The sequence below is a fragment of the Micromys minutus genome (genome assembly GCF_963924665.1).
Source record: "Micromys minutus genome assembly, chromosome: 24".
In the NCBI taxonomy this organism is placed as follows: domain Eukaryota; kingdom Metazoa; phylum Chordata; class Mammalia; order Rodentia; family Muridae; genus Micromys; species Micromys minutus.
The window spans coordinates 33365551-33392214 of record NC_137959.1 but is presented as its reverse complement, the minus strand read 5'-3'; the positions used below and the strand labels follow the sequence as shown (position 1 = coordinate 33392214).

General features: G+C 46.6%; 2 protein-coding genes across 2 annotated transcripts in view; both read right to left on the bottom strand.

The window, feature by feature from the left end:
• VAC14 (VAC14 component of PIKFYVE complex) overlaps positions 1 to 16383 on the bottom strand; it is a 96144-nt gene extending 79761 nt beyond the window's left edge. The window contains exons 1-6 of the mRNA XM_080936623.1: positions 16014 to 16383; positions 3013 to 3163; positions 2559 to 2726; positions 1701 to 1763; positions 817 to 924; positions 13 to 122 (exon numbers count right to left, since the gene is read on the bottom strand). Coding sequence (XP_080792749.1) covers positions 13 to 122; positions 817 to 924; positions 1701 to 1763; positions 2559 to 2726; positions 3013 to 3163; positions 16014 to 16117 — 704 coding nt within the window. The 5' untranslated portion in view covers positions 16118 to 16383. The remainder of the gene's footprint in view (positions 1 to 12; positions 123 to 816; positions 925 to 1700; positions 1764 to 2558; positions 2727 to 3012; positions 3164 to 16013) is intronic.
• Positions 16384 to 25855: 9472 nt separating this feature from the next.
• HYDIN (HYDIN axonemal central pair apparatus protein) overlaps positions 25856 to 26664 on the bottom strand; it is a gene marked incomplete at both ends in the record, with an annotated part of 333158 nt that continues 332349 nt past the window's right edge. Inside the window, 1 exon segment of the mRNA XM_080936961.1 lies at positions 25856 to 26338. Coding sequence (XP_080793087.1) covers positions 25856 to 26338 — 483 coding nt within the window.

Sequence of the window (26664 nt, the reverse complement as noted above, 5' to 3'; positions counted from 1 at the left end):
CTCACAACTCACATTTTCCGAATCTCTTTGCCATTGTCACCCAGGATCTGGAAGAGCCCGTCCAGGATCTCTGGCAGGTAATCCAGCAGGTTAATATCTGGCACTGACACCAGAACCAGGATCTGAGGGAGAGGAACAGCGAGAGGGAAAGCTGAGAGCTGGTCCGGGTGTGGAGCCTGGTCTCCTACTCTTCCTTGGGACCAGCAGTGGAAGGACTAGGGGCCTGTGTCATGGCATTGCATATATCTACAGTGGAATGCTGGCAGGAATTTTCCTGTTCAATATGCAAGGAAGTGGGAGTTTGACTCCAGGAGGATTTAGATGCTAGGGGAGAGGATGATTGATAGGGAAGGCGGGGTGAAGCCAGGGGGTTCTCAGAGGTGAAGCAGCTAGATGGGGTACCATGGGCTTCAGAGATCCCGGGCATTCTTTAGGACAAGGAAAGAATCACATCCCTTCAGGGGCAAACAGGACAGACAGTAAGACAACACTAGACAGATTACTTTTGTTGGTTTGCTTTTTGAGACGAGGTTTCACTCTGTGGTCCTAACTGGCCTGGAACTTGCTTTATTGACAAGACTGGCCTTGAACCCACAGAACTCTGCCTTTTTCTGTCTCCCAAGTGTTGTGATTAAAGGCACGTGCCACCATACCCTACCCATAGTGGTTTTGGTAATGAGGTGTTTGAAGGTTATTAGGAGATAGAGACAAAGAGGTGTCTCTTAGCCAAAAGAACCACTGTGTGTGTCCTAAAAGCTCATGATTCCACTAGAAACTCTTGGTTCTTGGAAGAATCTACCAAGGACCGGACCATACCCAGGAGATGATGAACTGTCGGGCATATTGGTTGTTGGAGTATATCCTCTCCCGCAAAAGGGGGATGAAGCCCACCAGGTCAAACTTGCTGCTTTCTGTCACAATGTCCTGTGGATAGAAGGTTGAGGGTTATGAAGAGCCAGCACTGTGCTTGCTGTGCTGCTGGCCCTGGGCTGACTTGAGGGTCAGGTAAGAATAGAGAGAAATGGCAGAGCCTGAGTCAGAGAGGAGAGGTCCCTGGAGAACTGGCATTATCATAGGCCCAAAGTCAAACAAAATAATGGATGGCCAGCAGAGAAAAACCAATAGACATAAATAAATGGCAAAACCCTGCTCTGAAGTCTGGGTCAAGGCTTGGCACCCTGTCATGGATGGCTGGGGTACAAGTTCAACTTCACTGTTCTAAGTAGGGCATTAAAACATAAGATTCTTAATTGCTGGCTCAGCAGTTATGAGCACTGGCTGCTATTCTTGAGGATCTTGGTTTGATTCTCAGCACCTACATGGAGACTCATAACCAGCTGTAACCCTTGTTCCAGGGGATATGACACTCTCTTATCACCTCTGCAGAGATCAGGCACACATAGACATGTAAACAGGCAAAACACCTATACATATAAAATAACAAAACAGATTCTTATCCTATCCCTGCCTCAAACAGAAGATCTTCACTAAGGGGTAAGCCCAGTTCTGTATTTTGACTGTGGTAATAACACAGCTTTACATATGTTATAGAAACAGGATATCAAGCAGTAAGCTTTAATATGTGTGTGCTACTTATAAAAACAACTTAAACGAGGTAAAACATCATCAGAGCCAGAATTTCTACTCTACACATACAGAGGGAATAAAGTCTAAGATAAAAGAGGGATAGAGTGGAATACCTTTAAAAGGCGGTCAAGGAGCTCAGATCCACTTTTCACATTGGGGTCTGGGTCAGCAGCCAACTATGAGGCACCAAAACAGAGAAACGAAGGCAATGTTCAGTTACAGTAAAACGTAAGTCCAGGGACCCAATGCAAAGCAACACAAGGCCATGATGCAGATTAGCACTCTAAGTGCTGTCTTTCCCAGTGTTCAACTCTGAGAAAGGTAGTAAGTAAATCAATCAGTTATAGTAGAGTTCCCATTTGTTCAGGGACAACTCAAGCTCTGCTGGGGTTCCCAGGACATGTTGTAACTGGGTCACACAGTTGTTTCCAGTGGCTGCTCCCAGTGCATTGTCATCTTAAAAGGCTTGTTTCTCTCATGGGACCCTGAGATAGCCGTGAGGGTGGCATTTAGAAATGTCCATGTTGTTCATTCAACAGAGGTAACATTTTCTGGGCCACTCTGCGACTGCCCCAGGCTGAGGGGAGGGAATCCCCACTAGGCTGAGAGCCAAGGAGGAGAGCAATAGGGATCCTAAAGCTCTATAGGGGACCAGTCTTTAGCACAGGGAGATTGTCAGCACTGCCCTTAAAAGGGACAGCCTGTACTGGAGTCATCACTGTTACCTTTGCCTGGGAGGTCAGTGCTTCTTACTCTATCAGCTTTTCTGATAATGTGTAAGGTGCAATGAAGATGAAAGGGACATAAAAATACACTGATACAAGTCTATGAAAATCAGATCCAGGCAGTATGTGTCCCCTGTAGCAACATGCTTATCTGCTCCACTTGCATCTGGGTAGTGTCCCAAGCTCTCAGGGTCCTAGAAAGTCAAGTCATGTGGGTGGGCTGTTCTTAGCTGAATCAGAAGTTACCTTACTCAGTCCATCAAAGAGAACATTGAAATGCGGCAGCACGGCACCTCGGGCCACTTTGACGATATTGTAGAGGGCCTCACAAGCATAGTAGCGCAGCCTGCTGTCTGCATCATTAAAACAGGTCAGCACTGGTTCTATCAGCTCCTTCAGGTAGAGCCCCGAGTCCTGTAATGAGCAATCGGAGGAGTAGTCAGAAGGGACTCCCCTCCCTCAGAGATGATCAGACTGTGTGAAGGCTGAGTTAAAACCACTCAGAAGTGGGGCCACACTATAGAACATGGTTGCAAGGCCACACAGTGTTATTTGCTAGTAGTCTTAAATGCAGAAGTCTTGATAAAATACAAGTCTGTGATGGTCCTGCTGGGGCTCAGGTAGTAAGGCATTTGGACACCTCAATCACAATAAAGTCCATTTCTGGCATGTTTGTCCCTCAGATGACGTACGTACGTACCTTGCCTAGGGCGATAGAGCAGGCTGCCAGGCCAATGAGGCCCCCTTTCCGGCTGTGGGGGTGCTGGGACAGGGCAAACTCCTGAGACAGGGTCTGGATCACATGCTTGATTTGTATGGTGTTGTTTTGAGCCACGAAGTCCCGCACCAGCCTGGAGAATGAGGAAAGAGAAACATGGGACACATAAAACCAGGCTACTTCTGCTGTCTGGGCTCCAGGGCAGGGCCTGGGGTAAGGAGCAGAGATGATCTTTTCAAAAGAAGACTGTGGGTCAGCCTCCGAGGATAGGGTCTCAGTTCTGCTGCTGGCTAGGTCATAAACATTCCCCCACACAGTGTTTAGTTTCCCTTTGTATATAATGCAGTGTGGAATAGTAGGGCCAGCTCATATCTGGGCATCTAATACCCATCTTTATCAAACACTTACTCAGATCTAAGGACTCCTCTGTATCTGTGCTGGGACACACGGCAAAATCAAACGGCAGAAAATTGTAGCAAAATAGAGTAGTGCTGTCAAAGAAGCAGAATATGCTGTCTACATCCCGGAGACTGACAGGGCAGTCCCATCTGAGATATTATTTTAAAAACATTAACAGGCATTTCCTAGGTAAAGGAAGGGAGGTGTATTACTCCATTTTGCCTACTAAAATGAGATGGAAAGGCAGGATCATGTACGGAAGGAAAGGACATCATTACAGGGTTACAAATGATTCAAGGCTTTTAGGTGGGAGGAGTTATCAGATCATAGGTCCTGACTCCAGAAGCTTGTAAGAAGAGAACAGATGACTAATCTGGTGTGGTTTCTCAAACAGGACAAACCAGCCAGGTGAAGCCCAGTGTTTCTTCAACGAGACAGCCCTGAGAAGAGCTGTACAGACACCACACCAAACAGCTGGAGCATTGGTGGTTCAGTGGTAGAATTCTCGCCTGCCACGCGGGAGGCCCGGGTTCGATTCCCGGCCAATGCAGAGCATTTCTTTTGTATTTATATATTTTATATTTTGTTTGTGTTAATTTGTTTGTGGTGTGTGTGTGTGTGTATCCCTTTCTGGTCAGTTTTCTAACAAAAATTCTGCCAGAGGAGTCAGGCCCATTAACCACACAAGACCTGAAGCAGCCCAAAGACTAGATTTCTGCTCAAGAGTCCATAGGGAGTTTCTGGGCTCTTTGACAAGTGTGACTGGCTGCAGGAATCTGGCTTCCTCGCCTCTACCTGAAAGAACTCCACACAGTGCTGCCCCTGGTCTGGGCCAGTGGCCAGCAGGAAGCAGTGTGAAAACTGAGAGCAGCACACTAGTTCAACAGCAGCGGAGAGGCTCGCCCATAGTCTCTGTGTGTTTTGCCACTTACCGAGGAGGAGGGAGTGGAGCTCTCTTTTCTGTCTCAAAGCCCAAAGGCAAATCTACTTCACATGCACACAAACCCACGCCCCTCACTTCCTCCTGACTCTGGAGCTAGCTGCTTTTCTTGAAGCTAAGCTGATGTGGCAGTATTATAAACTGGGCTGTGACTCAACATATACACAAGGAGGCCCAAGGATGAGGTTATATAGGGAGGTGCCACACAGCTGCTCACAGCTGGAGCATTGGTGGTTCAGTGGTAGAATTCTCGCCTGCCACGCGGGAGGCCCGGGTTCGATTCCCGGCCAATGCAGTAGCAATCTTTTAAATTCTAAGAAATAAAAATTTCACACTGCCTAAAAAAATTGTGAGTATAGTAAAAAAACCAAACAAACTGGAAATGACTTGTTTTTGGCCTGTTTTTAAATGTCTCTCATGGAAAAAGCATTTCCTAAATTCCACAAAGATCCAGAATCTGTTCGTCAAGAACATGGGGCTATACCACACTCACTGAGATTGAGTAACTAACTGTGCCTCCCATTTCTGCCCAGAAGCTAAGTTCTGCTTTTGTCGGTAGGAAGCGCAGCAGCACCTGGAATGTATACCCTCCAGGCTAGGTCAGGACCCAAGAGGAGAGCGAGCCTCCCTCCCAGTCATCCCTGAGACATACTCCTCTCCTGTCTTGCAGATTCCTGGACATTCATGGAGCATCTGGGGAGCACTCCTCCCAGATGACAGCCCTGTACAGACTCATTCCCTGCCTCTGGAGGATGCCATGCTGGGGTGGGTGGAGATGACAGTACAAAACCCATCAAGAGTAGACAGTGAAGTGAGGAAGGCAAGAAAGCTAGTGTCTAACAGGCGAGATGTGTTGTGGTCTTACATGAGTAGGCCTGGGAGAGGGTTCTGAAGCATGAGTTCATTTGGGCTAAGGCAATGTAGGCAAACATTTGGCTTAGCAGAAGCAAGGCCAAGGTGAAGGAGAAATAATAGGTTTGGAAAGGTGCAATCAGTGGAAGGCCCTGAAGGCTTGGCAAAGCAACCCCATCTCCCTCTGCTGGCCATGAGGAGCCATGGGAAGTGGCCAGCAAGGGGATGGAGGGGAACCTGAGGAGTGATCTGTAGTTGTGGGGGCTAGCAATCTGAGAGGCAGTGAGGAAGCTCTGAAGACAGTGCAGGATCCCACAAAGATCTATGCGGGGTGGGAGGAGAGGAATGTGGCCTTGGTACTGGAGCCACCATTTTCAGTAACAATAGGAGATTTTAAAGATGATGGACAGTGGGGACATTCACGAGCTCAGTGGCACCTTTTTCCTACCAACTGAGAAACTTACCAGGGCTTAATTAGCTCACCCCAAGCCACTACAAAGGCCATTAAAGTCCCATGGCCACAGGGCCAATTACATTAAGTGTAAGTTTCTGTATCTTCTGGGAAAAGTGTCGAAAGCAATAGCGCCCCCTGGAAGGGAAACCTCATCAGTATTATGAGCTCAGACAGCACAGGGGCAGCCTTGGGGCCAATCCTGTTTCATGAATCAAGGCCACCCATAGCAGTCAAAATAGGCCACATGACCTTCTAGCCTGCCCACTCCCCACCTCCCTCTTCCACCAGCTCCAGCTTCCTAGGGGGTCTGTTCCTCTCACATTTGGGCCTGTCCTTACATGTCCTGACTCTGTAACCTCCTCGGCTTCCTGCACTTTCATCATCTGAGGTATTATTCCTCCTCGGCACCCAGAAGCATTTAGCATCCAGGAATGTATCTATTGGTGCCACCACCTTTTACCTCCATGAAGCTTGATCAGGGCCTTGAGCACTGTCCCCTTTGCAGCTCTAGGACCAGCTGTCTCCAGCCTAGTGTTATGCATCCAGTAGCTGGCCAATCAGTAAACACCTGCCAGTGGAGTCAGTCTGCAAAGGCTGGCAGAGCTGACAGGGGCACAGCTGTGGGGCAAACTCAGGTGAAGCCTTGTGCTGCCATGTTGCTTGCATGGGAAAACATGACCTGTGAGGTTAATGGATGCAACTTCTGATGGTGCTCTCTTAATCTTATCACAAGTTAGAACAAGTAAACGGCACCTTTCCTGCAATCTCAAAATACACAGAGAAGAGCCCAGTTCACCCCATGGCTAGTGACTAAACACACACACACACACACACACACACACACACACACACACACGAATGTGTCTTTAAGTGCTCCTGCTGAGGGTCAGCTGCACTCTAAAACTGTGCCCTCAGCCAGCTAGTGCCTTGGTCTCGTGACTTCACAGGGACAGTGCAGAGAAGAAAAGCAACCACAAGCAGAGCAGAGTAAGTGAAGTTCAACAGCAGGTACCCCAGCTCTGGCCTAGTCTTCTTCAAAGATGCTAGGCTGGCTCGGCTTTCATCTACTGCTTGGGAGACAGAGGTGGGAGGTCTTTGGCTGAACATGTTTTTGAAGTTAATATCTGGTCTAGAAACTCTTGATCTCGAATCCCTGGGGTCCTTCAATGACACAAAGGCCTCAGGATTTATGGTTCTATACGCCAAAGATACTGCTACTGCCTGGTTTTCCCACAAAGTATTGGAAAACAAAAAACATAAACAGTTCAATGAACTGATTCCTTAGTAGCACCATGTCCTTCAGTGGCTTCTTAGAGCCTCTGCTTGCAATTGGTTGGAGGTATAGAAGGCTGGTAGACACCCAAAAGACACAAGTCCCAGGGTGGGCCAGCACCAAGTTTAACAACTGCCCATGACATCAAAGAGACTGCTACACTGACTGCTCCCTTGGTAGAGGGAACTACAGCTCCATAGGATACTTTTGGATTGCTATCAGCCAAGAGAAAACCTGGAGCCACACTCTGTGCTACACAGTCACAGCCTGCACTGAGACCCCCAGCCTGGTGAGTCAGCAAACACTCTTGCTGTGCTGCAGACTTCACAGGTCAGTTACTGTAGCTATCATCATCCTCAACTTCTAGATATGAACAACTTTAGGGAGAGTAAGTCCATTTCTCAGGATCATAGGTTTGAACCCTTCACATGAACAAAGTATTATGTCCTTTAAACTATATCAGTTTCTTCCTCCTCTCTTCTTAGGCCTTCTATTCTTGTGGAGATTCAGGCCCTCAGGTGACAAGCAGCCCTTTCTGTAGGGCATCCCGACCCCCCGCCCCCACACACCTTAGTGCTCAGACATCTCTCCTTCATATACAAAGCGAGTGCAGACAAGGCACATCCTCCAGATATTCTGAGATGAGCCTGGAGAGCTGCCCTCTACTATAGAGATAAAGAATAAGTAACGCCTGGGCACTCACTGCCCACCAGGAAATCAATATACTGGCTGGTTTGGCTAGTTTTATATCAACTCGACACAAGCTAGAGTCACCTGAGAGGAGGGAGCCTTAGTTGTGAAAATACCTCCAGATGATCAGGCAGTAAGGGACCAGCCCATTGTGGGTGGGGACACTGTTGGTCCTGGGTACTACAACAAGGCAGGCTGAACAAACCATGAGGAGCAAGCCTGTAAGCAACACCCCTTCATGGCCTGTGAGTCAGCTCCAGGTTTCTGCCCTGTTTGAGTTCCTGTCCTGACTTCCTTTGACAATGACCAGTGATATGAAAGCTAAGCCAAATAAAGGCTTTCCTCCCCAAGTCCTTTTGGTCATGGTGTTTCACCACAGCAATGCTAACCCTAAGACAATGGGTAATCAAACTTAAACCTAAAACCTGCTACCTAGTCTGGCACTTACTCTTTGATCTAGTTTATAGCTGAAAAAACTAAGCAACACAAAGCCACACAGCTCTGTGAAATAATCATAAGAATTTCACTTTTAAAAAGAGAATTAGATAAGGTGTATCACATATCACACTGCAAGGTGTATCACATATCATTCTGCTCAAGTCAGAACCAGGAGATAAAGTGCTCTACACACACCACTCAAGACAATGCTCATTTAACACCACTGACTGAGTAGCCTGTCTCACTGGTTGCAAGGAGGATAAAGGTAAGCCAGAGCTAACATGCATGCCTTTGTTGTGAAGCTTACAGCCTATACCTGGAGCTGCCTTTTTATTTTTTTTTCTCCCCTTGCAAATACAATTATCCATCTCAGCTCTCCAAGTGACTGACATACGAATTCTGATGGCACATCCAGGCAGCAATGTCCCAAGGAGAATGTGGGTAAGTATGCCTCCATCTGCTTTACCGAATGCCAGAGTAAGTTGGTTTCCATTTGCTCACACATCATGAATGGAAATGAGCATATGCCTCTGAGGACAGGCCAACTATCTTCTGACAAGCAAAGCCTGAGATTTAACTCACAAAACACATACAGAGTTAGGGGACAAAGTTGGAGGTGAGTATATAAAATACAAGGTATACATTCTGGGAATTATCAAGGAATAAAAATATTGTATTAAAAAAACCCCTAAAGGCTGGAGAGATGGCTCAGCAGCTAAGACCACTTGCTGCTCTTCTAGAAGACATGGGTTCAATTCCCAGCACTCAAATGGCAGCTCACAACTGTCTTATGACCTCCATGGGCACTACACACATGGTGCAGACATGCAGGGAAAACACTCATACACATGATGAACAAAAACATCTGATATCGCTCACCAACCCCAAACCACACCGAATACTCACTGGTTATGGTCAGGAGAAAAGAGGATTGTGACTGTAGGTGACAACTGTGACCATTAATAATTCCCCCACCCCTGCCCATAACGATGCATCATCTATCTTCTTGCTTTACAAGATGGGATATAACCTACAAGCCATCAGTCATTACTTATAAGTATATAGCCCACTGGTTTTTGTCACATGCAGACTTGTAGAGCTGTTATCACTTGAGGCATCTATTTCCATAAGCTCTAAGGAAACCCTGTGCCCCTGAGCTGTCACTCCAGCTCCTCTAGCTTTTTCCTCTCAACCTCTGGCAACCACATCTGCTGTCACTATAGATACAGTGCTTCTGGCCTTTTGTGGCTGCCTGGTTCTCTCACCCAGCACAATGTTTTTAAGGTACATTAAAAAAAAAAAATCAGTAAGCCAGGGCACAGAGACATTCAACCAGAAGTCACAAATGCAATCTTTGCTGGTGGCAATATTGCACACTTTTAATCCCAGCACTGGAGAGGCAGAGGCAGAGGCAGGCAGATCTCTAAGTTTGAGGTCAGCCTGATCTACAGAACGAGTTCCAGAATGCCAGGGCTACACTCAAAAACCAAAACCAAAACAAAAAGCAATCTTCATAGTGGGTAGGCAGGGGAGTCAAACAAAATCAATGGAGGTCCTGGTGTGAGAAGCCTTGTTGAGCATGCCAGAAGGATGGGGGCTGGCTCTTGTTGAACAGGAATGTGGCACCCCCAGCTATAACTCCACAGAAACCCAAATTTCACTGTAAACTTGTTCTGAGATTCAGGCCAAAAGAGTCTGTAGGCAGAACGTAGTAACCACCAGCCTCTGACCCCAGGTCTAAGCAATCTGCTGTGGATCTTACAGCTGATAAACAGCAGAGCTGAGCCCAAACCCCACAAATTGCCTCAAACCACTCTAGGAAATGCCCAGGAACTAGAACTATGCAAATAGCATTCAGAGCTCTGGTCCCTAATGTTGCCAGGGTTCTTCATGGGCACCACATCGACAGGCTTTTAGAATCCCAAGTGCAGGTAAGATTGCACTTGCTACAGCTGTATGGCTGGTAGCAAAAGCTAAGCTCAGGAACACAAGAGAAGCCCCCCAGCCAGCAGCAGCAGGACACAGCAGGCTTCCCTATACAGAGCTGGCCTGACCCACTCTGACAACTATAGTGCCCTCTGTACCTCTCTCCTATATTTGCCTCTCCAGTAGAGAACAGACCAGCATCCCACCAATCTTTTCATTGATACTGGTCATTGTATCCTTTGAAATTGAGAGGCCACAAAACCCAAAGTGGGGACTGGAGATGTAGTGTAGTTGGTAGAGTGATTACCTAGCATGCACGAGGCTCTGATTTTAATTCTCAACATGCATAAAATCAGAAGTGGTGATAGTGCAAGCCTGTAATTCCAGTATTCCAGAGAAGGAGGCAGGAGGATCTGTACTTCACAGGGTCATCATCTGTTGCATAGGGAACTTAAGGTCAGCATGGGTTACATGAGACCCTGTCTCAAAAAATAAATAGGGGCTGCAGAGGTTACCTCAGCTGGTGGAATGCTGTCCTAGTATACACAAAGCTCTGGACTCTATCTCCAAATAGACCTATACAGGTCAGGCGTGGAGACACAGGCTTGTAATCTCAGCACTTAGATGAGACAGAAGTTCAAGGTCATCTCTGGCTACATCAGGAGTTTGAGGCCAGCCTGGGCTATGTGAAAACCTTTCTCAACAACTCCTCAAAACACACACAACAACCCATTCTAAAATCTTGAGTGCCTTCATCTTTATGAAACTGTGGCACCATGCTGACAGAGGCAGTGGCAGGAAAGTTCTTCAGGTTCAGTGCCCAGCAGGCATTCAATGTGTGCTATTAGAGTCATGCATGCCTTTCCTTGGACATTTAGCATCTGAGGACCTACAATAACTATAAAGCATCTTACTTCCCTCAGGAATACCAAATGCAGTACTGGCTACCATTTGAGCAGATGGTCTTTGGAGAACTGAAATCAGCAACTAATGTCACTACAGAGATGTCCAAGGATGAAATTCATTATAAGCATTCCCCCCACTTGGGTGGGAAAATCCACTAACAGGAGTGGTATTTCTTGTCTGGAGATAGGGTTTAACATATTCAGCTAGTGGGGATGCCCTTTAGGGCAGGTAAACAAACCCAGGTTCTACCTGTAAATCTTAGAAAGATGATTTAATAAGAGATCTCCACTTCCTCTTCTGTGAAATGGGTTAGTATTATCTGGCTCACAGAGCAGTGGGAGGTGGGATGGGTAAACAATGGCTAAGCACATGGATGCTTCTCTCCATCCCTCTGTATCCCACTTCTACCCAGCTGGTGGGGCAGATGGAACTTTACATATGTGTGGTCTCAGGTATCACTGATAATCACAGTGACTAAGTACCCTTTATGCTCCAGCTTCACATGATGAGGTATTAACCACAGGCAAAACACAAGTATGTGAAGAAAAGTCCAGGCTCCTAGAACTGTGAGCAATTAATGGCTGTTACTGAAGCCATCAGCCTGTGGTATTTTGTTACAGTAGCAGAGCAGACTGTGCACTTAACAGGGGTTGAGAAAAGCTTAACACCCCTCAGCTTCCCTCCACCCAATGGGTAGTTCCAGCTAGAACTAAGGAAGCCTAAGACGCCTGCCTCCTTGAAAACCACAAAGCAGTCTCCTGTTCTGTCTCTGAGATTTGAATCCTATTCACTGGAGGTGTACTTTAAAGGGGCCCCTAATCATACCTCACTCTAATAACTGGGCTCAGCTGTTCATGAGGCTGAGGGCTTTCTGCTTGCTTTGGGAAAGCCAGGGACAAACTACTGGGCAGCTGAGAGACATGGTATGAAGCTGGGTTCCTGCTTCCACAGTGCTCAAGGCCTTAAGAGGGGCGGCAGATATAGAACAACAACAGAGTGGTCTAGAGTTTCTACACAAACACTGTACTACTCAGAGTTTATCATTAGTACCTCCCATAGTTTTACCAGTTTTCTACTGGCTCCTGTTACAAATGACCACAACTTAGAGGCTTAGGACACAACTTACGGGCCTTGCTGAATTAATCAGGGTGTGAGCAAGTGGCTGTATATTTTGGAGGCTGTACAGCAGTGTGATTTGAAAGGCTTTTGGGGGGTTGCATATCAGATATCCTGCATATCAGACATTTACATTATGATTTTTAGCAGTAGCAAAATTAGTTATTAAGTAGCAATGAAATAATTTAATGGCTGGGGGTTGCTACAACATTAGGTACTGTATTAGAGGGTCACAGCATTAGAAAGGTTGATTTTCCTGAGGAGCAGGAAAACCTTCTTGCCACCTCTAAGATGATGCCCACATTTTCTGACTAACTCCTTAGAACTTCAAAGCTAATGATGGCTGCTGGAGTCTGATACTTTTCTTGCTTCCCTCTTTCACACTAAAGGATGCTTAGGGTTTCATCAGGTACACCTGGGTAATTAGGCAAATCCCCCCCCCCATTTTAAAATCACCCAATTAGCAACTCTGATTGCTATCTTTTCTCCCCTCTTTGGTTCTGTGACGTATAGTAGGGACATGCACAGCTATACTTGATGTGAGTGCATATGGAGGCCAGAAGCCAACCGCTGTCTCCATCACAGGACAGGTTAGTAGAACTTTACTTTTTGAGACAGGTTTCTCACTGAACCTGAACTTCACTGTTCCAGCTAGAGTAAGTCCAGGCACTGGAATTTCTAGGTGTATACTCCCAAGCCCAGGTTTTACATAAGTGCTGGGGATCCAAATTCAGGCTCCCAGGCTGGTGTAGCAAGGACTTTCCCTACTGTGGTATTTGAATGAGAAACATCCCCCATAAGCGCGTACATCTGAAACATTTGGTTGCCAGTTGGTGGCACTATTTAGGGGGAAGCTATGGAACCTTCAGGAGATGGGAGTGTTGCTGGAGGAAACATGTCACTGGAGGAAAGCACTGAGAATCCACAGCCTTACCCCACTCACAGTTTGCTTTTCTGCCTTATGTGAGTGGAGAGAAATGAGTTCTCGGCTTCCTCTCCAGCTGCGAGCTGTCATGCATCCACTGCCATTATGGGATTCCTTCTGAAACCATAAACCAAAACAACCCTTTTCCTCCATAAGTTGATTTTGGCTCATGGTGTTTTACTGCAGCAACAGAAAAATAACCAATAGTCCCACAGAGCCATCTCCTCAAGCACATACCTGCTACCTTAAATTCAAATGTTCACAGGTTCCAGGGATTAGGATAGCTTTAGGAGGCCATTATTTTGACAACCAAAAAGTGACAAGAGAAGTACTGATATAAAACAATTATAAATGTTTAAAAATAATTATGTAACAGCTGTTTGCACATTACATAACAGTTGCAATGTGTCTAGTACTGCATTAACCACATTACAACATTAGCTCCAGTAAGAAAATGCCCCAATGAGTACTATTATCAGTTTTCGGATGAGGACATTGAGGTTAATTAGCTAGCTCAGGTGCGCCTAACTAGTGAATAGGAGGAGTCTGAATCCCAGCTACCAGACTTTAGTGCTCTTCACAATATTCCTGTGGCCTCTTAAGAAACAAGTACCTTGGAGGGGTCACTCAACTAAAAACAGGACAAGCATGTTCATTTCTGCAGCACACAAGCTGTCATACTCCACAGGCAACAAAGAGCCAGTGTTCTAACTTTTCTTTGATGGGGTATCTGTAGGGATTGATTATTAGGCTATTTGGCCAAGGATTAGTTTGATGAAGAATACATGCAAATATGTAATGTTATATGTAGAGAACAGAATGCATGTCTTTGAAGTTAGCACTTGTTAAGCTTTAACATGTACAACAGTCATGCAGGAATCTGGTTCCAGGGCTGAATCTAATTCACACAAGAGTGAAGCCAGAGTCTCTTTTCAGCAGCTGTCTACAGGTCACTTCTGAGTAGCAAGTTTCTTAGGCTACAACGTTACTTCCTTATCAAAACTGTAAGGCTATTCATACTGTGCACATGTGTCAAATGCTACTAGGCACTCACTGTGTTAAGTGTAGAGGATAAATAAAATGTTTTTTCTCTTAAGGAGGTCATAATTCCTTAACATTCTAGAAATTTTCTCTGAACTTTTACAAATCAAGGGCAACATTTAATACAAAACAAACCCTGTTAATGACAAAGCTCCTACAGAACCACCTGCAGGGAAGACTTACATAGACCTTCCTGGAGGTAGCAATGCTGTGAACACCTCAACAGAGGACTCAAGCAAGAATAAAAGCAGATACTTCTGTGAAGCTCAGAGGGTGGAAAAAAACTGGTGTCAGTGTGCAACTGTCTGAATCTTGTTTCTCAAAGGTGCATGTGTGCAAGGTGTAGCCTTCTGCCTGGCGCATTTGGAGATGACAGAGTTTTAGAATTAGGCTTTTTGGTATGTGCCCTTGAAGGGCTTCATCACAGGCCCAAAAGCTACAGGACCAACTGACCACAGAATACCCTGTCCATTTAAATCTTGAGTGTTAAGATAGCAATGAAAATCTGACTAATATACAGTGCAACTTCACAAAACCATCAGAACTCATGGATACATAATCATACCTATACACCACCTTTGGGTCCCACTACTCAGCATGACAATTCTGTTGTCATGCTGAATAGTGCTAAACACTACAATGCAAGGCAGAAATATATATAAAAAGACGTTGCTTTAAAAAAAAAAATAGGTGGCTAAGGAAAGAAACTGCTGGCGTGGACATGTTGAGTCCTGCAGATGAATGGGAGGGTCTTCTTACTTAAATCCAAAGCCATTAGTCTAAGGCAAAGAAGCTGTTCTCAACTGGTGTGACTTTGAATCTTTTAAGGGACATTTAACAATGTCTGAAGACAATTTGGGTTGTCACAACTGATGGAGTACTACTGGCATCTAGTGGGTAAAGGGCAGAGGTACTGCTGGAAAAAAAAAAATCACACAAGGCACACAACTGCCCAGCACAACCAAGAATTATGCTTCTCAAAGTATCAACAGCACCGAGGTTAAGACACCTTGAGTAAAGAGTGTATCCTAGTCAGTGAAGGAGCACCATCCCATAGCTGTCCAAGTGACCACTGCACAATGACTGAAAAGTTTTCTAGTTTGCACTGTGTAGCTGAAGTGGTTGGCTACTGAACAGCTGGAATATGGGTAGTGAAACTGATGTGCTGAATTTACAATTTTTACTATTTATCATTTTGTTTCTTGAGACTGGGTCTAGCTATGTGACCAATGTAAATCTCAAACCAGTACAATATTTCTGCCTGAGCCTTCCAAGTGCCAGAATTACAGGTCTGTGTCACTACTCTGGCTAATTTAAATTTAAATAGATACATATGGTCCGTTGTTACCATGTTGGATATCTTAACTCCTAATGTTTTTCTAGTTTCACAGGCTGCTTCTTTCTACTCTTCTGAAACCACCTACTCAACTGACTGTTACTAAGATTTGGCTGGGGAAAAAACCACGTGCTCTCACACTCAGCAAAACATTACCAAATTAGACGTTCCCTATTTCGAACACCTGGAAACAAAGCAAACACCAGCACACCATTACACACACGTATAATATTGCAGAAGAGAGGAAAGGTCAAATCTCCCTATTTTCACTTTCAAGAGAGGGTGACGTGACAATCTTCTGAGCACCGGATCATGCTTTGACCTATTTCTACACTTGGCCACTTAATGGTCTCTTCAGAAACTGAAAAGAGCAGGCGGAACATCACAAGCAAATTCTCCACCTCCTGAGAGAGCCCACTCTCTTATCTAGTTGGTTTTGACTGAGGCCACACTGAATGTGTCAAGCACTGTGCTAGGTACTGCACATACCTTAAGTCATTTAATTTTCACTGCTCTTTGGGAGCACCAGGAGGTAAAAGAACTTGCAAAGATAGGACCCTTGGATTTCCTGCTCTAAAGCAGTGTGCTAAGAGCTGAAACCAGAGAGGTCAACACAGACCACTCGCCAGGGGACAAGCAGAACCACTAGAAGCTGCATAACCAGGGCGGGGTCCCAGTAGCTCTTACTTCTCGATCTCCAGCGCTGCTACCTTCCGCTTTTCGTAGAGTTTATCATTCAGGGCTCTTACGATGTTGGGGGTGAGTGGCGCAAAATCCTTCTCCGGGTTCATGGTGGCAGCTCGCGCTGCGCCGGGGAGCCTCCAGAAACCTTAGCCCGAGGCTGCTCCGGCAGTGCCAGGGAAAGGGGAGTGTGGGGCTCCGCGCGGACACCGGAGCCTGCTCATGGGCTACGCCGCCCAGAGCCTGCCTGCCTCGTCCTGCCGCCGCGCGCCGCCTCGGGTCCCCCTGCTCAGACCCTGCTTTCCCACTCGCAACACGGACCGCCTCACCGCTCACGCGACCAGCTCCCGCCAGGAACCGGCAATGCTCACTGGGCCGCGGCCATGTTAATCGGGTCACGTGACGCCGCAGGCACTTCCGCCTTCCGCCGACCGAGGGTTCCGCCCCCCGAGGCCACGCCCTCACATGCTTAGTGCGGCCGATTGGCCACGCTTGTCAGGGCTCCACCCCCTCTCCACCTGCTGCTCTGTTCAGTGTAATTTTTTTTTTTTATTTATTTTTTATTGGATGAGCGTAAAGAGGAGACGGTGGGAGACTTTTCAGACTGCCAGAGCTTTGAGCAGAGCGGGCTTCATGAAACAGTTTACAGAGGGAGCCTAACTCAGGTTTAATTTATGCATTAATTCTTTGGTCACTTAACAGTCACTTTTGCGTATGTCCGTCATTTTCACCATATCCTAATCATTTGTCTGATTTTACATTTTATATATATTTTTTGTGTGTGCATGCACCATGATGAAACTTTGGAGGTATGATGACAATTTGGGGGAGTCGGATCTCCCCTTCCACCCACCATATGGGGGAGGAGTCCCAGAATTGAGTTCCAGTCGCCAGGTTTGGCGGCCGACGCCTTTGTCCACTCAACTATCTCTCTAGTCCAGTTATTATTTTAAAGCCAGGGCCTCGAACTCTATATAGCTGAAGATAGCCTTGAACTCCCGATTCTCCTTCCTTCACCTGCTGAGTGCAGGGGTTACAGGCAAGCATCACTACTGCTGATCTTAGCTGGTGCGAGGTCTCCTCCTTGCTGGCCAAGTCTACCAACTGATCCACACCCCCAGATTGTATTTAATATGTGTGTGCTACTCAGATGTGTGCGTACATACGTATGGAGACCTGAGGTCGGGTGTCCTCTATAGCTCTTCTTTTTTCGTCCTTTCTTGAGACAAGGTCTTACGCGCCGTAAGCTATACTCAAATTCTATGCAGATGATGTTAAAAGTCCTGGCTAATTTTTATGTCAATTTGACACAAGCTAGAATCATCTGAAGGAGGAAGCCTCAATCGAGAAAATGCCTCCATAAGATTGGTCTGTGGGCTAATCTGTAAGGCATTTTCTTAATGATTGATGTGAGAGGGTCCAGCCCACTGTGGGTGGGGCCAACCTGAGCAGAAGTTCCTGGATTCTATAAGAAAGCAACTGAGCAAGCTTTAAGGAGCAAGCCAGTAAGCAGGACTCCTCCAAGGGCTCTGTATCAACTCCTGTTTCCAGATTCTTACCTTGAATTCCCCTATCTGGTGAAATAAACCATTTCCATCCTAAGTTACTTTTGGTTTTAGTATTTTAATCATAGCAGTAAAAACCTTAATAAGATAATAACTAAAAGATTATGTTCCTCTGGCCTCCACCTTCTTCTTGCTGGGACTACAGGTGTGTGCCACCACTCTGGGTTTATGTGGAGTTGAGGACAGAACAGGAGGCTTTGTGCATGCTAGTCAACTAACTGAACTACATGCCCAGTCCTGACCTTTTTTTGTAATAGGGTCTTTCACTGAACCGGAAACTCATGGTTTTGATAGGGTAGCTGGCCAGTGAGCCCCAAGGACTGGCCTGTCTCCACCCCCCTCACCTCCCAGTGCTGGAACCAGAGACCATGAGCTCTGCTTTACCAGGTGTTTAAATGGGTACAAGGAATTTCAACCCTGGGCTTCTGGGCTTGTGTGGCTAACACCCTTCAGGCTAAGCCAGGTCTCTGGTCCCTCAAATCTATCTCCTTTTAAAAGAAATGATAAAACTCTCACTTCATCCTTGCTTGTGCCCTAAAATGAAAGATTCAAATAGTTCCATGTTTCCTGAGACCTATTAAAATATCTGGCCATTTAGAAGTGGTACTGTTGCCCCCTGGCAACGGGTAAAGAGACATCTTGTTGGTGTTCTTATATCGTTCAGGGGCAGAGCAGAGGGCAGTCCTTTGCTTGATCCTGGTTTGGTGCCCAAAGCTGTTTTATGCCTTGGACACATGAAAATCGAGTCAAATCAAGCCCAGGGAGTGCAGCATGGAGGAAGAGGACAGAGACCTGTGGACCTCCATGCCACCCACAGACCTTGCCTCCAATGCATGACACAGACGGGCTGTGGGTAGCTGCTTACTGACACAACACACATGTGGGTGGAGGATGTCACCTGGGGGGCCACCAGCTGTGTGACCAGTCTGCAGCTGGAGCCACCACAATGTGTGAGGATGTGGTGCTCAGATGGGAGAGGACAAGAAGTGGAGCAACTTGAGCATTATCAAGAGATGGAACTGGAGACTCCAAGGTAGAGGGGACTAGCCCTCTGTGAGTGGCCAGCCCTGACACCAGGTTCTAGCCTGGGCTGCTGCCGAGGGTCATGTTTGAAAACATAGCTATACAGTGGCAGGGGTCAGTATCAATATGTGTCTCAAATTACTGCTAGAGAACATGGGGATGTCTGGTTGGGGACCCTTTCCCTGCAGGGGAGCCCCTGGGTGTCCAGGGGCTGTCCAGAACTGGCCCTGCCCCTCACTGGATGTAGTGCTCTGGAGAGCTGGCCCCATCTCTCACCACTGGCAGCACAGTAGGTCCTGTGCCTCACCCAGGCCTTAATGGCAGGGGTGTGGCTGAGCTGGCCCTGCCAACTTGTCTGCCATGATTTGGCATGGATGCAGAGGTGACATCCCCCACCCCACATTACTACCTCTGGCAGTTGTGAATGCTTCCCACAGGGTCATGAGCTCAGGAGAGCCTGCCCTGTCTCTCACCAGGAGCAGCATGCAGGTCCTAAGTCTTGCCAGGACAGCACAGCAGAATCGATCCTGGCGTTGGGGGCACAGGAAAGCCAGTCTAGAGGGCGAGAGTGCCAGATAGCTGGCCTCACTACCAGTCTTCTGTGAGGTGGCTGTGGGTGGAGGGTGATGCCTTCCCCCACCTTGCCCCTCTGCCACCTGAAGCAAACGGAAGAGCTGACCCTGGGGTCATGAAAGCAGGTGAGCTGGCCCTATCCCTCCCCAGATGCAGCATACCTCACCCCATACCTCACCCAGGCAGCGCAGTAGGGCTGGCCCTGGTCAAAGGGTGTGGGTAAGCCAGCCCTGAGCGTGAGAATTCAGGAGAGCTGGCCCCACCACTTTGCCATGGCATGGGTGCAGGGGGCAATGCCCCTCTCAACTCATCACCTGTGGCAGTAGGGCAGGTGAGACCTGGTGTCTTGACTGGGCAGCACTGGAGGCATGCACGTGGGTGCCCCGGCCCTGAGGGCATGAGAGCAAGAGCACTGACCCTGCCTCCTGCGGATGGTGGTTTTGGTTGGCCTACCCAGAGCAGTGCTGGAATTTGCCCTGTTGGTGCAGATAAGGGAGAGTTGGTGAGCTAGCCAGCTCTGCTACCACCGAGGTCCAGATCCAGGGCTCAGGAATGGCCCACCCCAAAGTCTACATCAACAAATGGTTGGCGTGCATGAAAGGGGAGGCTCTGCTGTTCTAAAGCTACAGGATCTCCACGACACAGGAAACAACAGCATGACTGGGAGGAGTCCTGACGAGGATCTGTTGTACTGGCTGGTTCTGTATGTCAACTTGATACAAGCTGGAGTTATCACAGAGAAAGGAGCCTCACTTGAGGAAATGCCTCCATGAGATCCAGCTATAAAGCATTTTCTCAATTACTGATCAAAGGGGGAGGGCCCTTGTTGGTGGTGCCATCCCTAGGCTGGGAGTCTTGGGTTCTATAAGAAAGCAAGTGAACAGGTCAGGGGAAGCAAGTCAGTAAGTAACATCCCTCCATGGCCTCTGCATCAGCTCTTGTTTCCTGACCAGCCTGAGTTTCAGTCCTGACTTCCTCTGGTGATGAACAGTGATGTGGAAGTGTAAGCTGAAGAAACCCTTTCCTCCTCAACTTGCTTCTTGGTCATGATGTTTGTGCAGGAATAGAAACCCCAACTAAGATAAGATTCATTATTGATGGTGTCACAGAAGCCAGAGATCTTGAACCAGACTCATTGTAATGAACATTTGCAATGAAGATGTATGACAGAGGCATATACTGTGGTACACACCGTGGCATGTCACAGTTTCCACAATGAGATGTTTTCCATGCTTTTTTGGGGGAGGTGTTGTTTGTGAGTTTTTCATCTTGCGGAGGAGGTTGCAAAGGCAAAGGGCAGACATGAGGGGACAGGGAGATGGGCAAGACTGGGGTGTATGTGAAACTCACACAAAAAATCAATAAAAGCAGAAAAAGTGTTATCTCCCAAGGTTGCAGGTACTAACTGTAACAGACCCCCAGACCTTAGCACAACTGACACCATGCTGGGAGTCCATTCATACCAGAAGACTCGGCCTGCACACAGCACCAGCTGCAAACAAACAAACAAAAACCAAGACCCAATCCACCACAGTCCACAGTTCTGGAAAAGTCTCTAAATGCACCAACCTTATTTTTGGCGTTTGTAGTTCTGCTTCTGGCCAACTGTCTTGCTAACTGAAGTGGTTTTGTACTTAGAAAGTTCATTCTGAGAAGGGCTCAGGGCTATACTGGGATCCCAAACACTCAGTGTAGTCACTGACCAGCTAATGAAGACTTGGCTTAAATTGATGTCTGAGTGGTCTTCTCTAGAAGATGCTCCACAACACTGGCAGTGGCTGCCAGCCCACTGTGTGGGAGTCAGAGGGTGTGTCCATGCTCTGGTAAGCAGTGGGTTGGGTTACAGACAACAGCCCCACATTTGCTGAGGGCAGGTGCAGGTCTATATGGAATCACTGGAAAACAGCTGCTTTGGATTGTCACATCAAATGGTGGAACAAATATTGTATCTGTGTGATTAAAAACAGGGTGGGGGTTATGGCTACAGAGTGTCTAAAGATGCAGGTATTAGGCAGGTGTTTCTGAAGTCCTCAAGGCTTCCAGAGTCAGGAACTTGGGACAAGGAGGGCTAGCCTACCATTGAGTCCAAGGAATACTGCATTTGTTTTTAGACCCAAGATGCTACTCCTTTTTTTTTTTTTTTTTTTTTTAAACAAGCAAAAATCGCACACATAAAGCTTACTATGATCTTGAAAGTGGAACATCTGCTTCAGCTCATAGTTCAGAGACACAGTGGGTGGGGGCTGTAACAGGCCCTTGGATGTGAAAAGTTGTAGTAAATATAGTAAACTTTGGAATTATTGTGTTGGAGAGCAGAAGAGATTTTGTAGGCGTGATAAAGATCTGTAACTGGTGCTGAATTAAAGGGGAGGGGAGATTATTGTGGGCGGGGCTGATATAATCAGGTGAGACCTCAAAGTGGCTTGAAGATTCTTCTAATGGCCACAGGAATCATGCTGTGATAGTAGTTGACAGTGGTCTCTAGTTGCCCTGAGCAGCCTCCTGCCATCAGTTGCCATGAAAGTATGCCTCCGGCCATAAGACACAAGGAAATGAATTTTGACAACACAAGGGAAACTTAGAGGCATATCTTTTCCCATTCCAGTTTTTACACGAAGATGAGGCTGGTCCTTGATTTAGCCTTGTGGCTCTCTGGACTGAGACCCCAGCTCAGTCCATGTGGACTCTTGACTCACCTCAACTGAGAGAGAATAAACTTGGGTTGATTTAAGCTTCTAGGCTGGCAATCATATGTTATGTGTCCACAGTAAACAAATCCTGGGCCCAACCCCCAATTCACTAAGTCATGGAGAAATTAACCAGCAGGAATCCAAGACAATGTGTTTTCTTACCAATAGGGTTTCACACATTTTGAAAGTTTTTCCAACACAATTCAGTGGACAGAGGAAGGAGCCCCTCCACTCCCAACCGGTACAAAAGCTTAGCACAATGTAGAGAGATTTATGCCCTAAGAAAATGTGTTGTTTACTAGTTTCCTCCCTTTACCTTGAATCAAGTACTTGTCAAGGGCATTCCAAAATGCTGTGCAAGTTTATGCATTCAGGATTGGGTGATGGTTCATGCAATGACAAAATTAAACCAAGGGGTGGTTTGGCTCTGTTTTCTCCAGGGTGCATTTGTTAAGCAAATCCACGTCTAGTAGAATATTTCATCTGCTTCCTTGCTTTTTGGGGTCGGCTCCTTCATAAATATGAACTGAATTCCCCAAAGGGTCACACTATTCACACTATGATAAGGCCTTTAATAATTAAAGCTGCACAGGTTTTTTTTTTTTTTTTTTTTTTTTTTTTTTCTTCCTTTTCCAACCAGCAGGAGCTCTTTTCTCCTGAAATTGCATTCTGAGTCAGGTTGCTAAGAAACCAGTTTCTCCTTAAAGGCCAAACTCATGCTTTGTCCTACCTTTAGGTCAGAAGTTTCTAGAAAGAAACTTCCCTGATATGTTATCGATGTAGAGTAATTAAGGTCACTTATTCATACCAGGACTTGCAGTGTTACTGTGATTAAAGACCTGGGGCCATTCTTACAGTCTCTGTCTGCCTTCCTCTTCTCTGACCCTGCTGGCCAGCACACCCTACTCCGACTCTTCCAGACGACAGCATAATTCAAATGCCTGGCACGACTGCAAGTCCACCGCTTTCTAATAGCGATGGTTTAACCTGTAGCTCTATTTATTTTGTCTGCTTGTCATTTTAGACTTTGGAATGGTTCTCTAGTAACTGTTAACAGTTATACCAATGCATGTGAAAGCCGTGCCACAATGAATCGAGAAGCCCTAGGTGAGGTTGCACCCCAATTCAAGGGGGTTTCTTCAAAGACGAAGCAATTTTCAGCTGGTGTTTCAGAGAAACAGCCCAGCAATCTGGTTTTGCAAGTCCTCCCCAGAGAGTCTGACATGAAGATTGGGGAGCTGCTGACTATCCTTTTTATCTGCCAATCATAGCAGCCGCTCACTGACTTTTAACATCTTCCCACACTTCTGGTTAGTGTGGCTTTTGCTCAACCCAACCACTGGGGGGAAGGAACGTCTGTCATCTAATAATTTATACCTATTATTTTTATCTTTTAAAAATTATTTTATGACTATCACATGTGCACATGTGTCTACAGGCATGCATGCCATGGTACATGTGTGGAAGCTAAAGGACAGCTTTCAAGAGTCAATTCTCTTCTCCCACGTGGGTCCTAGAGATTGAATTCAGGTTGTTAGGCGAGGCAGCAGCTGCATTCACCTGCTGAGCCATCCTGCTGGTCCTCATTAGTAGTATCTTTATTGACTGTGAAGTGAAATAGTTATGAACTATAGGTCTGAGTTTAAAAGCATTGTATGAAAAACTTAGCTTGGCATTTGCTGTATGTAGCATGTATTGGCTGAGGGTTTGAGGGGGTACAAAAGGTGGACGTTCTTTTTCCAGCCTTTAAGGCTTTGAGAGGTGCCCCAGTGGGCAAACCACTTGCTGCATAAGTCTGGCAATCTAAGTTTGAATATAAGAACCTAACTAAAAACTGGAGACAGCAGTGTACGAAATCCCAGCATGCCCACACGGGGAGATGGGATGCTATTACAGGAGAATCTCTGTATCACAGGCCAGCTGGCCTAGAACAAGGGGAAGTGAACAAGAGAGACCCTGTCTTTAGGTAGGAGGCAAGGACTAAAATGCTCCTTTGACCCCCATGCACGCCTCACGCGCATGCACACACACACACACACACACACACACACACACACACACAGCACCACCACCATTTAAGTCACTGTGATACCACACACTGTAATCCTATCACTCACGAGCCTGAAGCAAGAGCAACGGTGTCAAAGCTGACTTGACCTACGTGTTGAGATTTTGTGTCAAAAGGGCCGAAGCAAAAGGGCTCAACCAACCAGAGAGAACCCCTAAACTATCCCTCCATTCTCTCCCACCATTCACATGGAAGATGGATGGGCAGTCTGGCTTGAACAAGATGGAAAGGTGTTGTTTAATTGTCCATGAGTCCCAGACATTTTCACCAGAAGCATTTGGGACAGGACTTGTTCTTCAGCAGAATCCCCAAGTGACTGTGGCAGACTGACTTTCCTATTTGCCGTTTTTTCCATTTTCCATCTCCCACTCCAACTGCTATAATGGCTAACGTATATGGAATGCTTGCTATGGAGTACATGCTAAGGAGATGGCGTTGCAGACGTATTTCACACACGCAGGCACGCAAGTGCTCATAGTACCCCAGTGGTACTGGGCTTATTAAAAGGCACGTGGTTGGGTTATATCCCAGTTTCTAACTTGACAAGTCTTTGCTGGAGTGTGAGAATTTGGCTCTTTAGTAATTTCTCAGGTGCTGTTTCTGGGGATGGCTCAGGGACCATTTGGACAGCTACTTCTTTAGAGACTTCATTCCCAGTGGCCAACTGCCTTCATACCTCCTTCATTACCTTCCAGGGGCTGCCTGGAAGAAGAAAAGCTGGAGGAGCTGGGGCACTTGGTGAGAATTAAGCATCTCTAGAACCAAATCTACTCTAGGACCAGTGTTTAATCATATCGATTTAACACATGGCCCCCATAGGTCTGTGGTCCTATTAGTGCACACTATGGGCCCTGGGGAAAAGAGGTAGATGTGGAACTAGGCCTCTGAACTGAGGCAGGTGCTCTACATCTCTGTGTGGGTGGAGCTTCCCAGGGGCATACAGGAATGACCAGAGGGCTACTCTTCAAGAGCATGTGACATAGTGGCAGTTTCAGACATATAAAATTGGAAGGAGGTCCTTACCATGGATAGGATTCCTGACTGAGATGAAGTCATACACATAAATGACCATGTTTGTGTGTGGTCCCTGTTCTCACTCTGCATTTTATGTGCTTATATGTATAAGAAGATATGGTGACCATGTTCCTCCCCAGCCCGATTCAATCAGTATTTGGGGGGGGGGGAGGGCAGGTTTTGGGTGAGAATTAGGTGGGTGGATGTGTACAGATGAGCAGAGAGCCAGTGTCCTCCGGTGACTGCTGTACTCAGAGCTGGGGAGGGGAGAAGGAGGTGGGGGTGTCTCCATTAGCATTCTCCAGGATCCAAATTCTAATGAGGTCTTACCTCCTGCAGGAATAGATATGAGAGTTGGAGGCTGATGGTACACAACACAAGAGAAACATTGAGAGAGGTGCAGCGAGGGCAGTAATCCCCAAGTCCTCCTACTGTGACCTGTTCATCACCCCCAAAGACGCTACTTCTTTGGATTTTATAAGAAAGCAAAAATGGCATCACACCAAAATACAGTCATATCTGGGGGCGATGACATTTTAAGAAGAGACATTTAAGCTGCTTCTTGCACTTGTAAGTGCCATGTGAAGATCCTGAGTGGGGTTCCCGTGTCTCCTTACAAACTGGGGTCATTTCAGAGTGCTTAGGTGTGGGGAGTGCAGCTATGGAGACTGTCGGTGACTCATTTAGCCTGAATGTGTAGATCTGTTTCATGTCACTATACATTTTAATGTGGAACATAACTTTCCCATCTGCATTTGTAAAATATAATATAGAAATCAGGTCTCCTATAGTTAAATACATACAAGAAAAGTCCCTGGAAAATTCCCTTTTTTTTTCTTCCCTACTCTTTGTTGGGACAGCAGGAGGCATGGCTCACATGCTGAGAGGATGGCCACCAGTCGATGCAGTTGTGACTTAAGGTGTGATCCCCTTCAGATAGTAAACCCATTTGATTCCGGATTCCGTGCCTTCACAGTGAGGGCAGGTGACAATCAGCTTGGTGGTGATCGGGGTTTTACTGCCCGACGGGTTTCCCTCAAAGTACACTGTGATGTTGTTCATCTTCTTGGGCCTCACAGAATCTGCAGCCCGGATGGTGAAGGCTGGGTTCTCCACAATGAAGGAGAAGTTTGTTGGATGCAAAAAGACGTTCTTGAAGGGGATGATGATGTTGTATCCGGCTTTGATCAGGAAGGGGCCTTGGGGTTTGGGGGGCAGAGCAATTCCAAAGAGTGGGATGATATATTCCCCACCCATGACTGACGACAGGCACAGAATACCTTTGGTCTCACCCAGATGGCTGGGCTCAAAGAAGACTTCCACGCTGACTTCAGTGCCACCCTGGGCTCCCGGGGCTGCATTAATAATTTTTTCTGTGTGGAAGTCAGGACAGTCAGTCTGAAAGGGAAACAAAGTACCTTGACTCACACAGGGTCCTAAAGAGACCATTGGGAACCCAAGCTCACCCCTTTTGTTCTCAGACAGAAAAGAACATGTGTTTGTGTGAGTCTGGACAGGCTATAATGTAATGTCCTATATATTGTGGAGCTGAGGTCTTCGCAGGTAAGGATTACTCATCACTACCCCAACCTTGCTACTAAGAAACTGAGGTCAAGAGATGTTAACAATGTGCCTTAAGACATAAAGCTAGATAATGCTGCTGGTGGTGGGGGACTGAAACTGTTCTTCATATCTAGTTTTTCTCTCCCACCATTCACATGGAA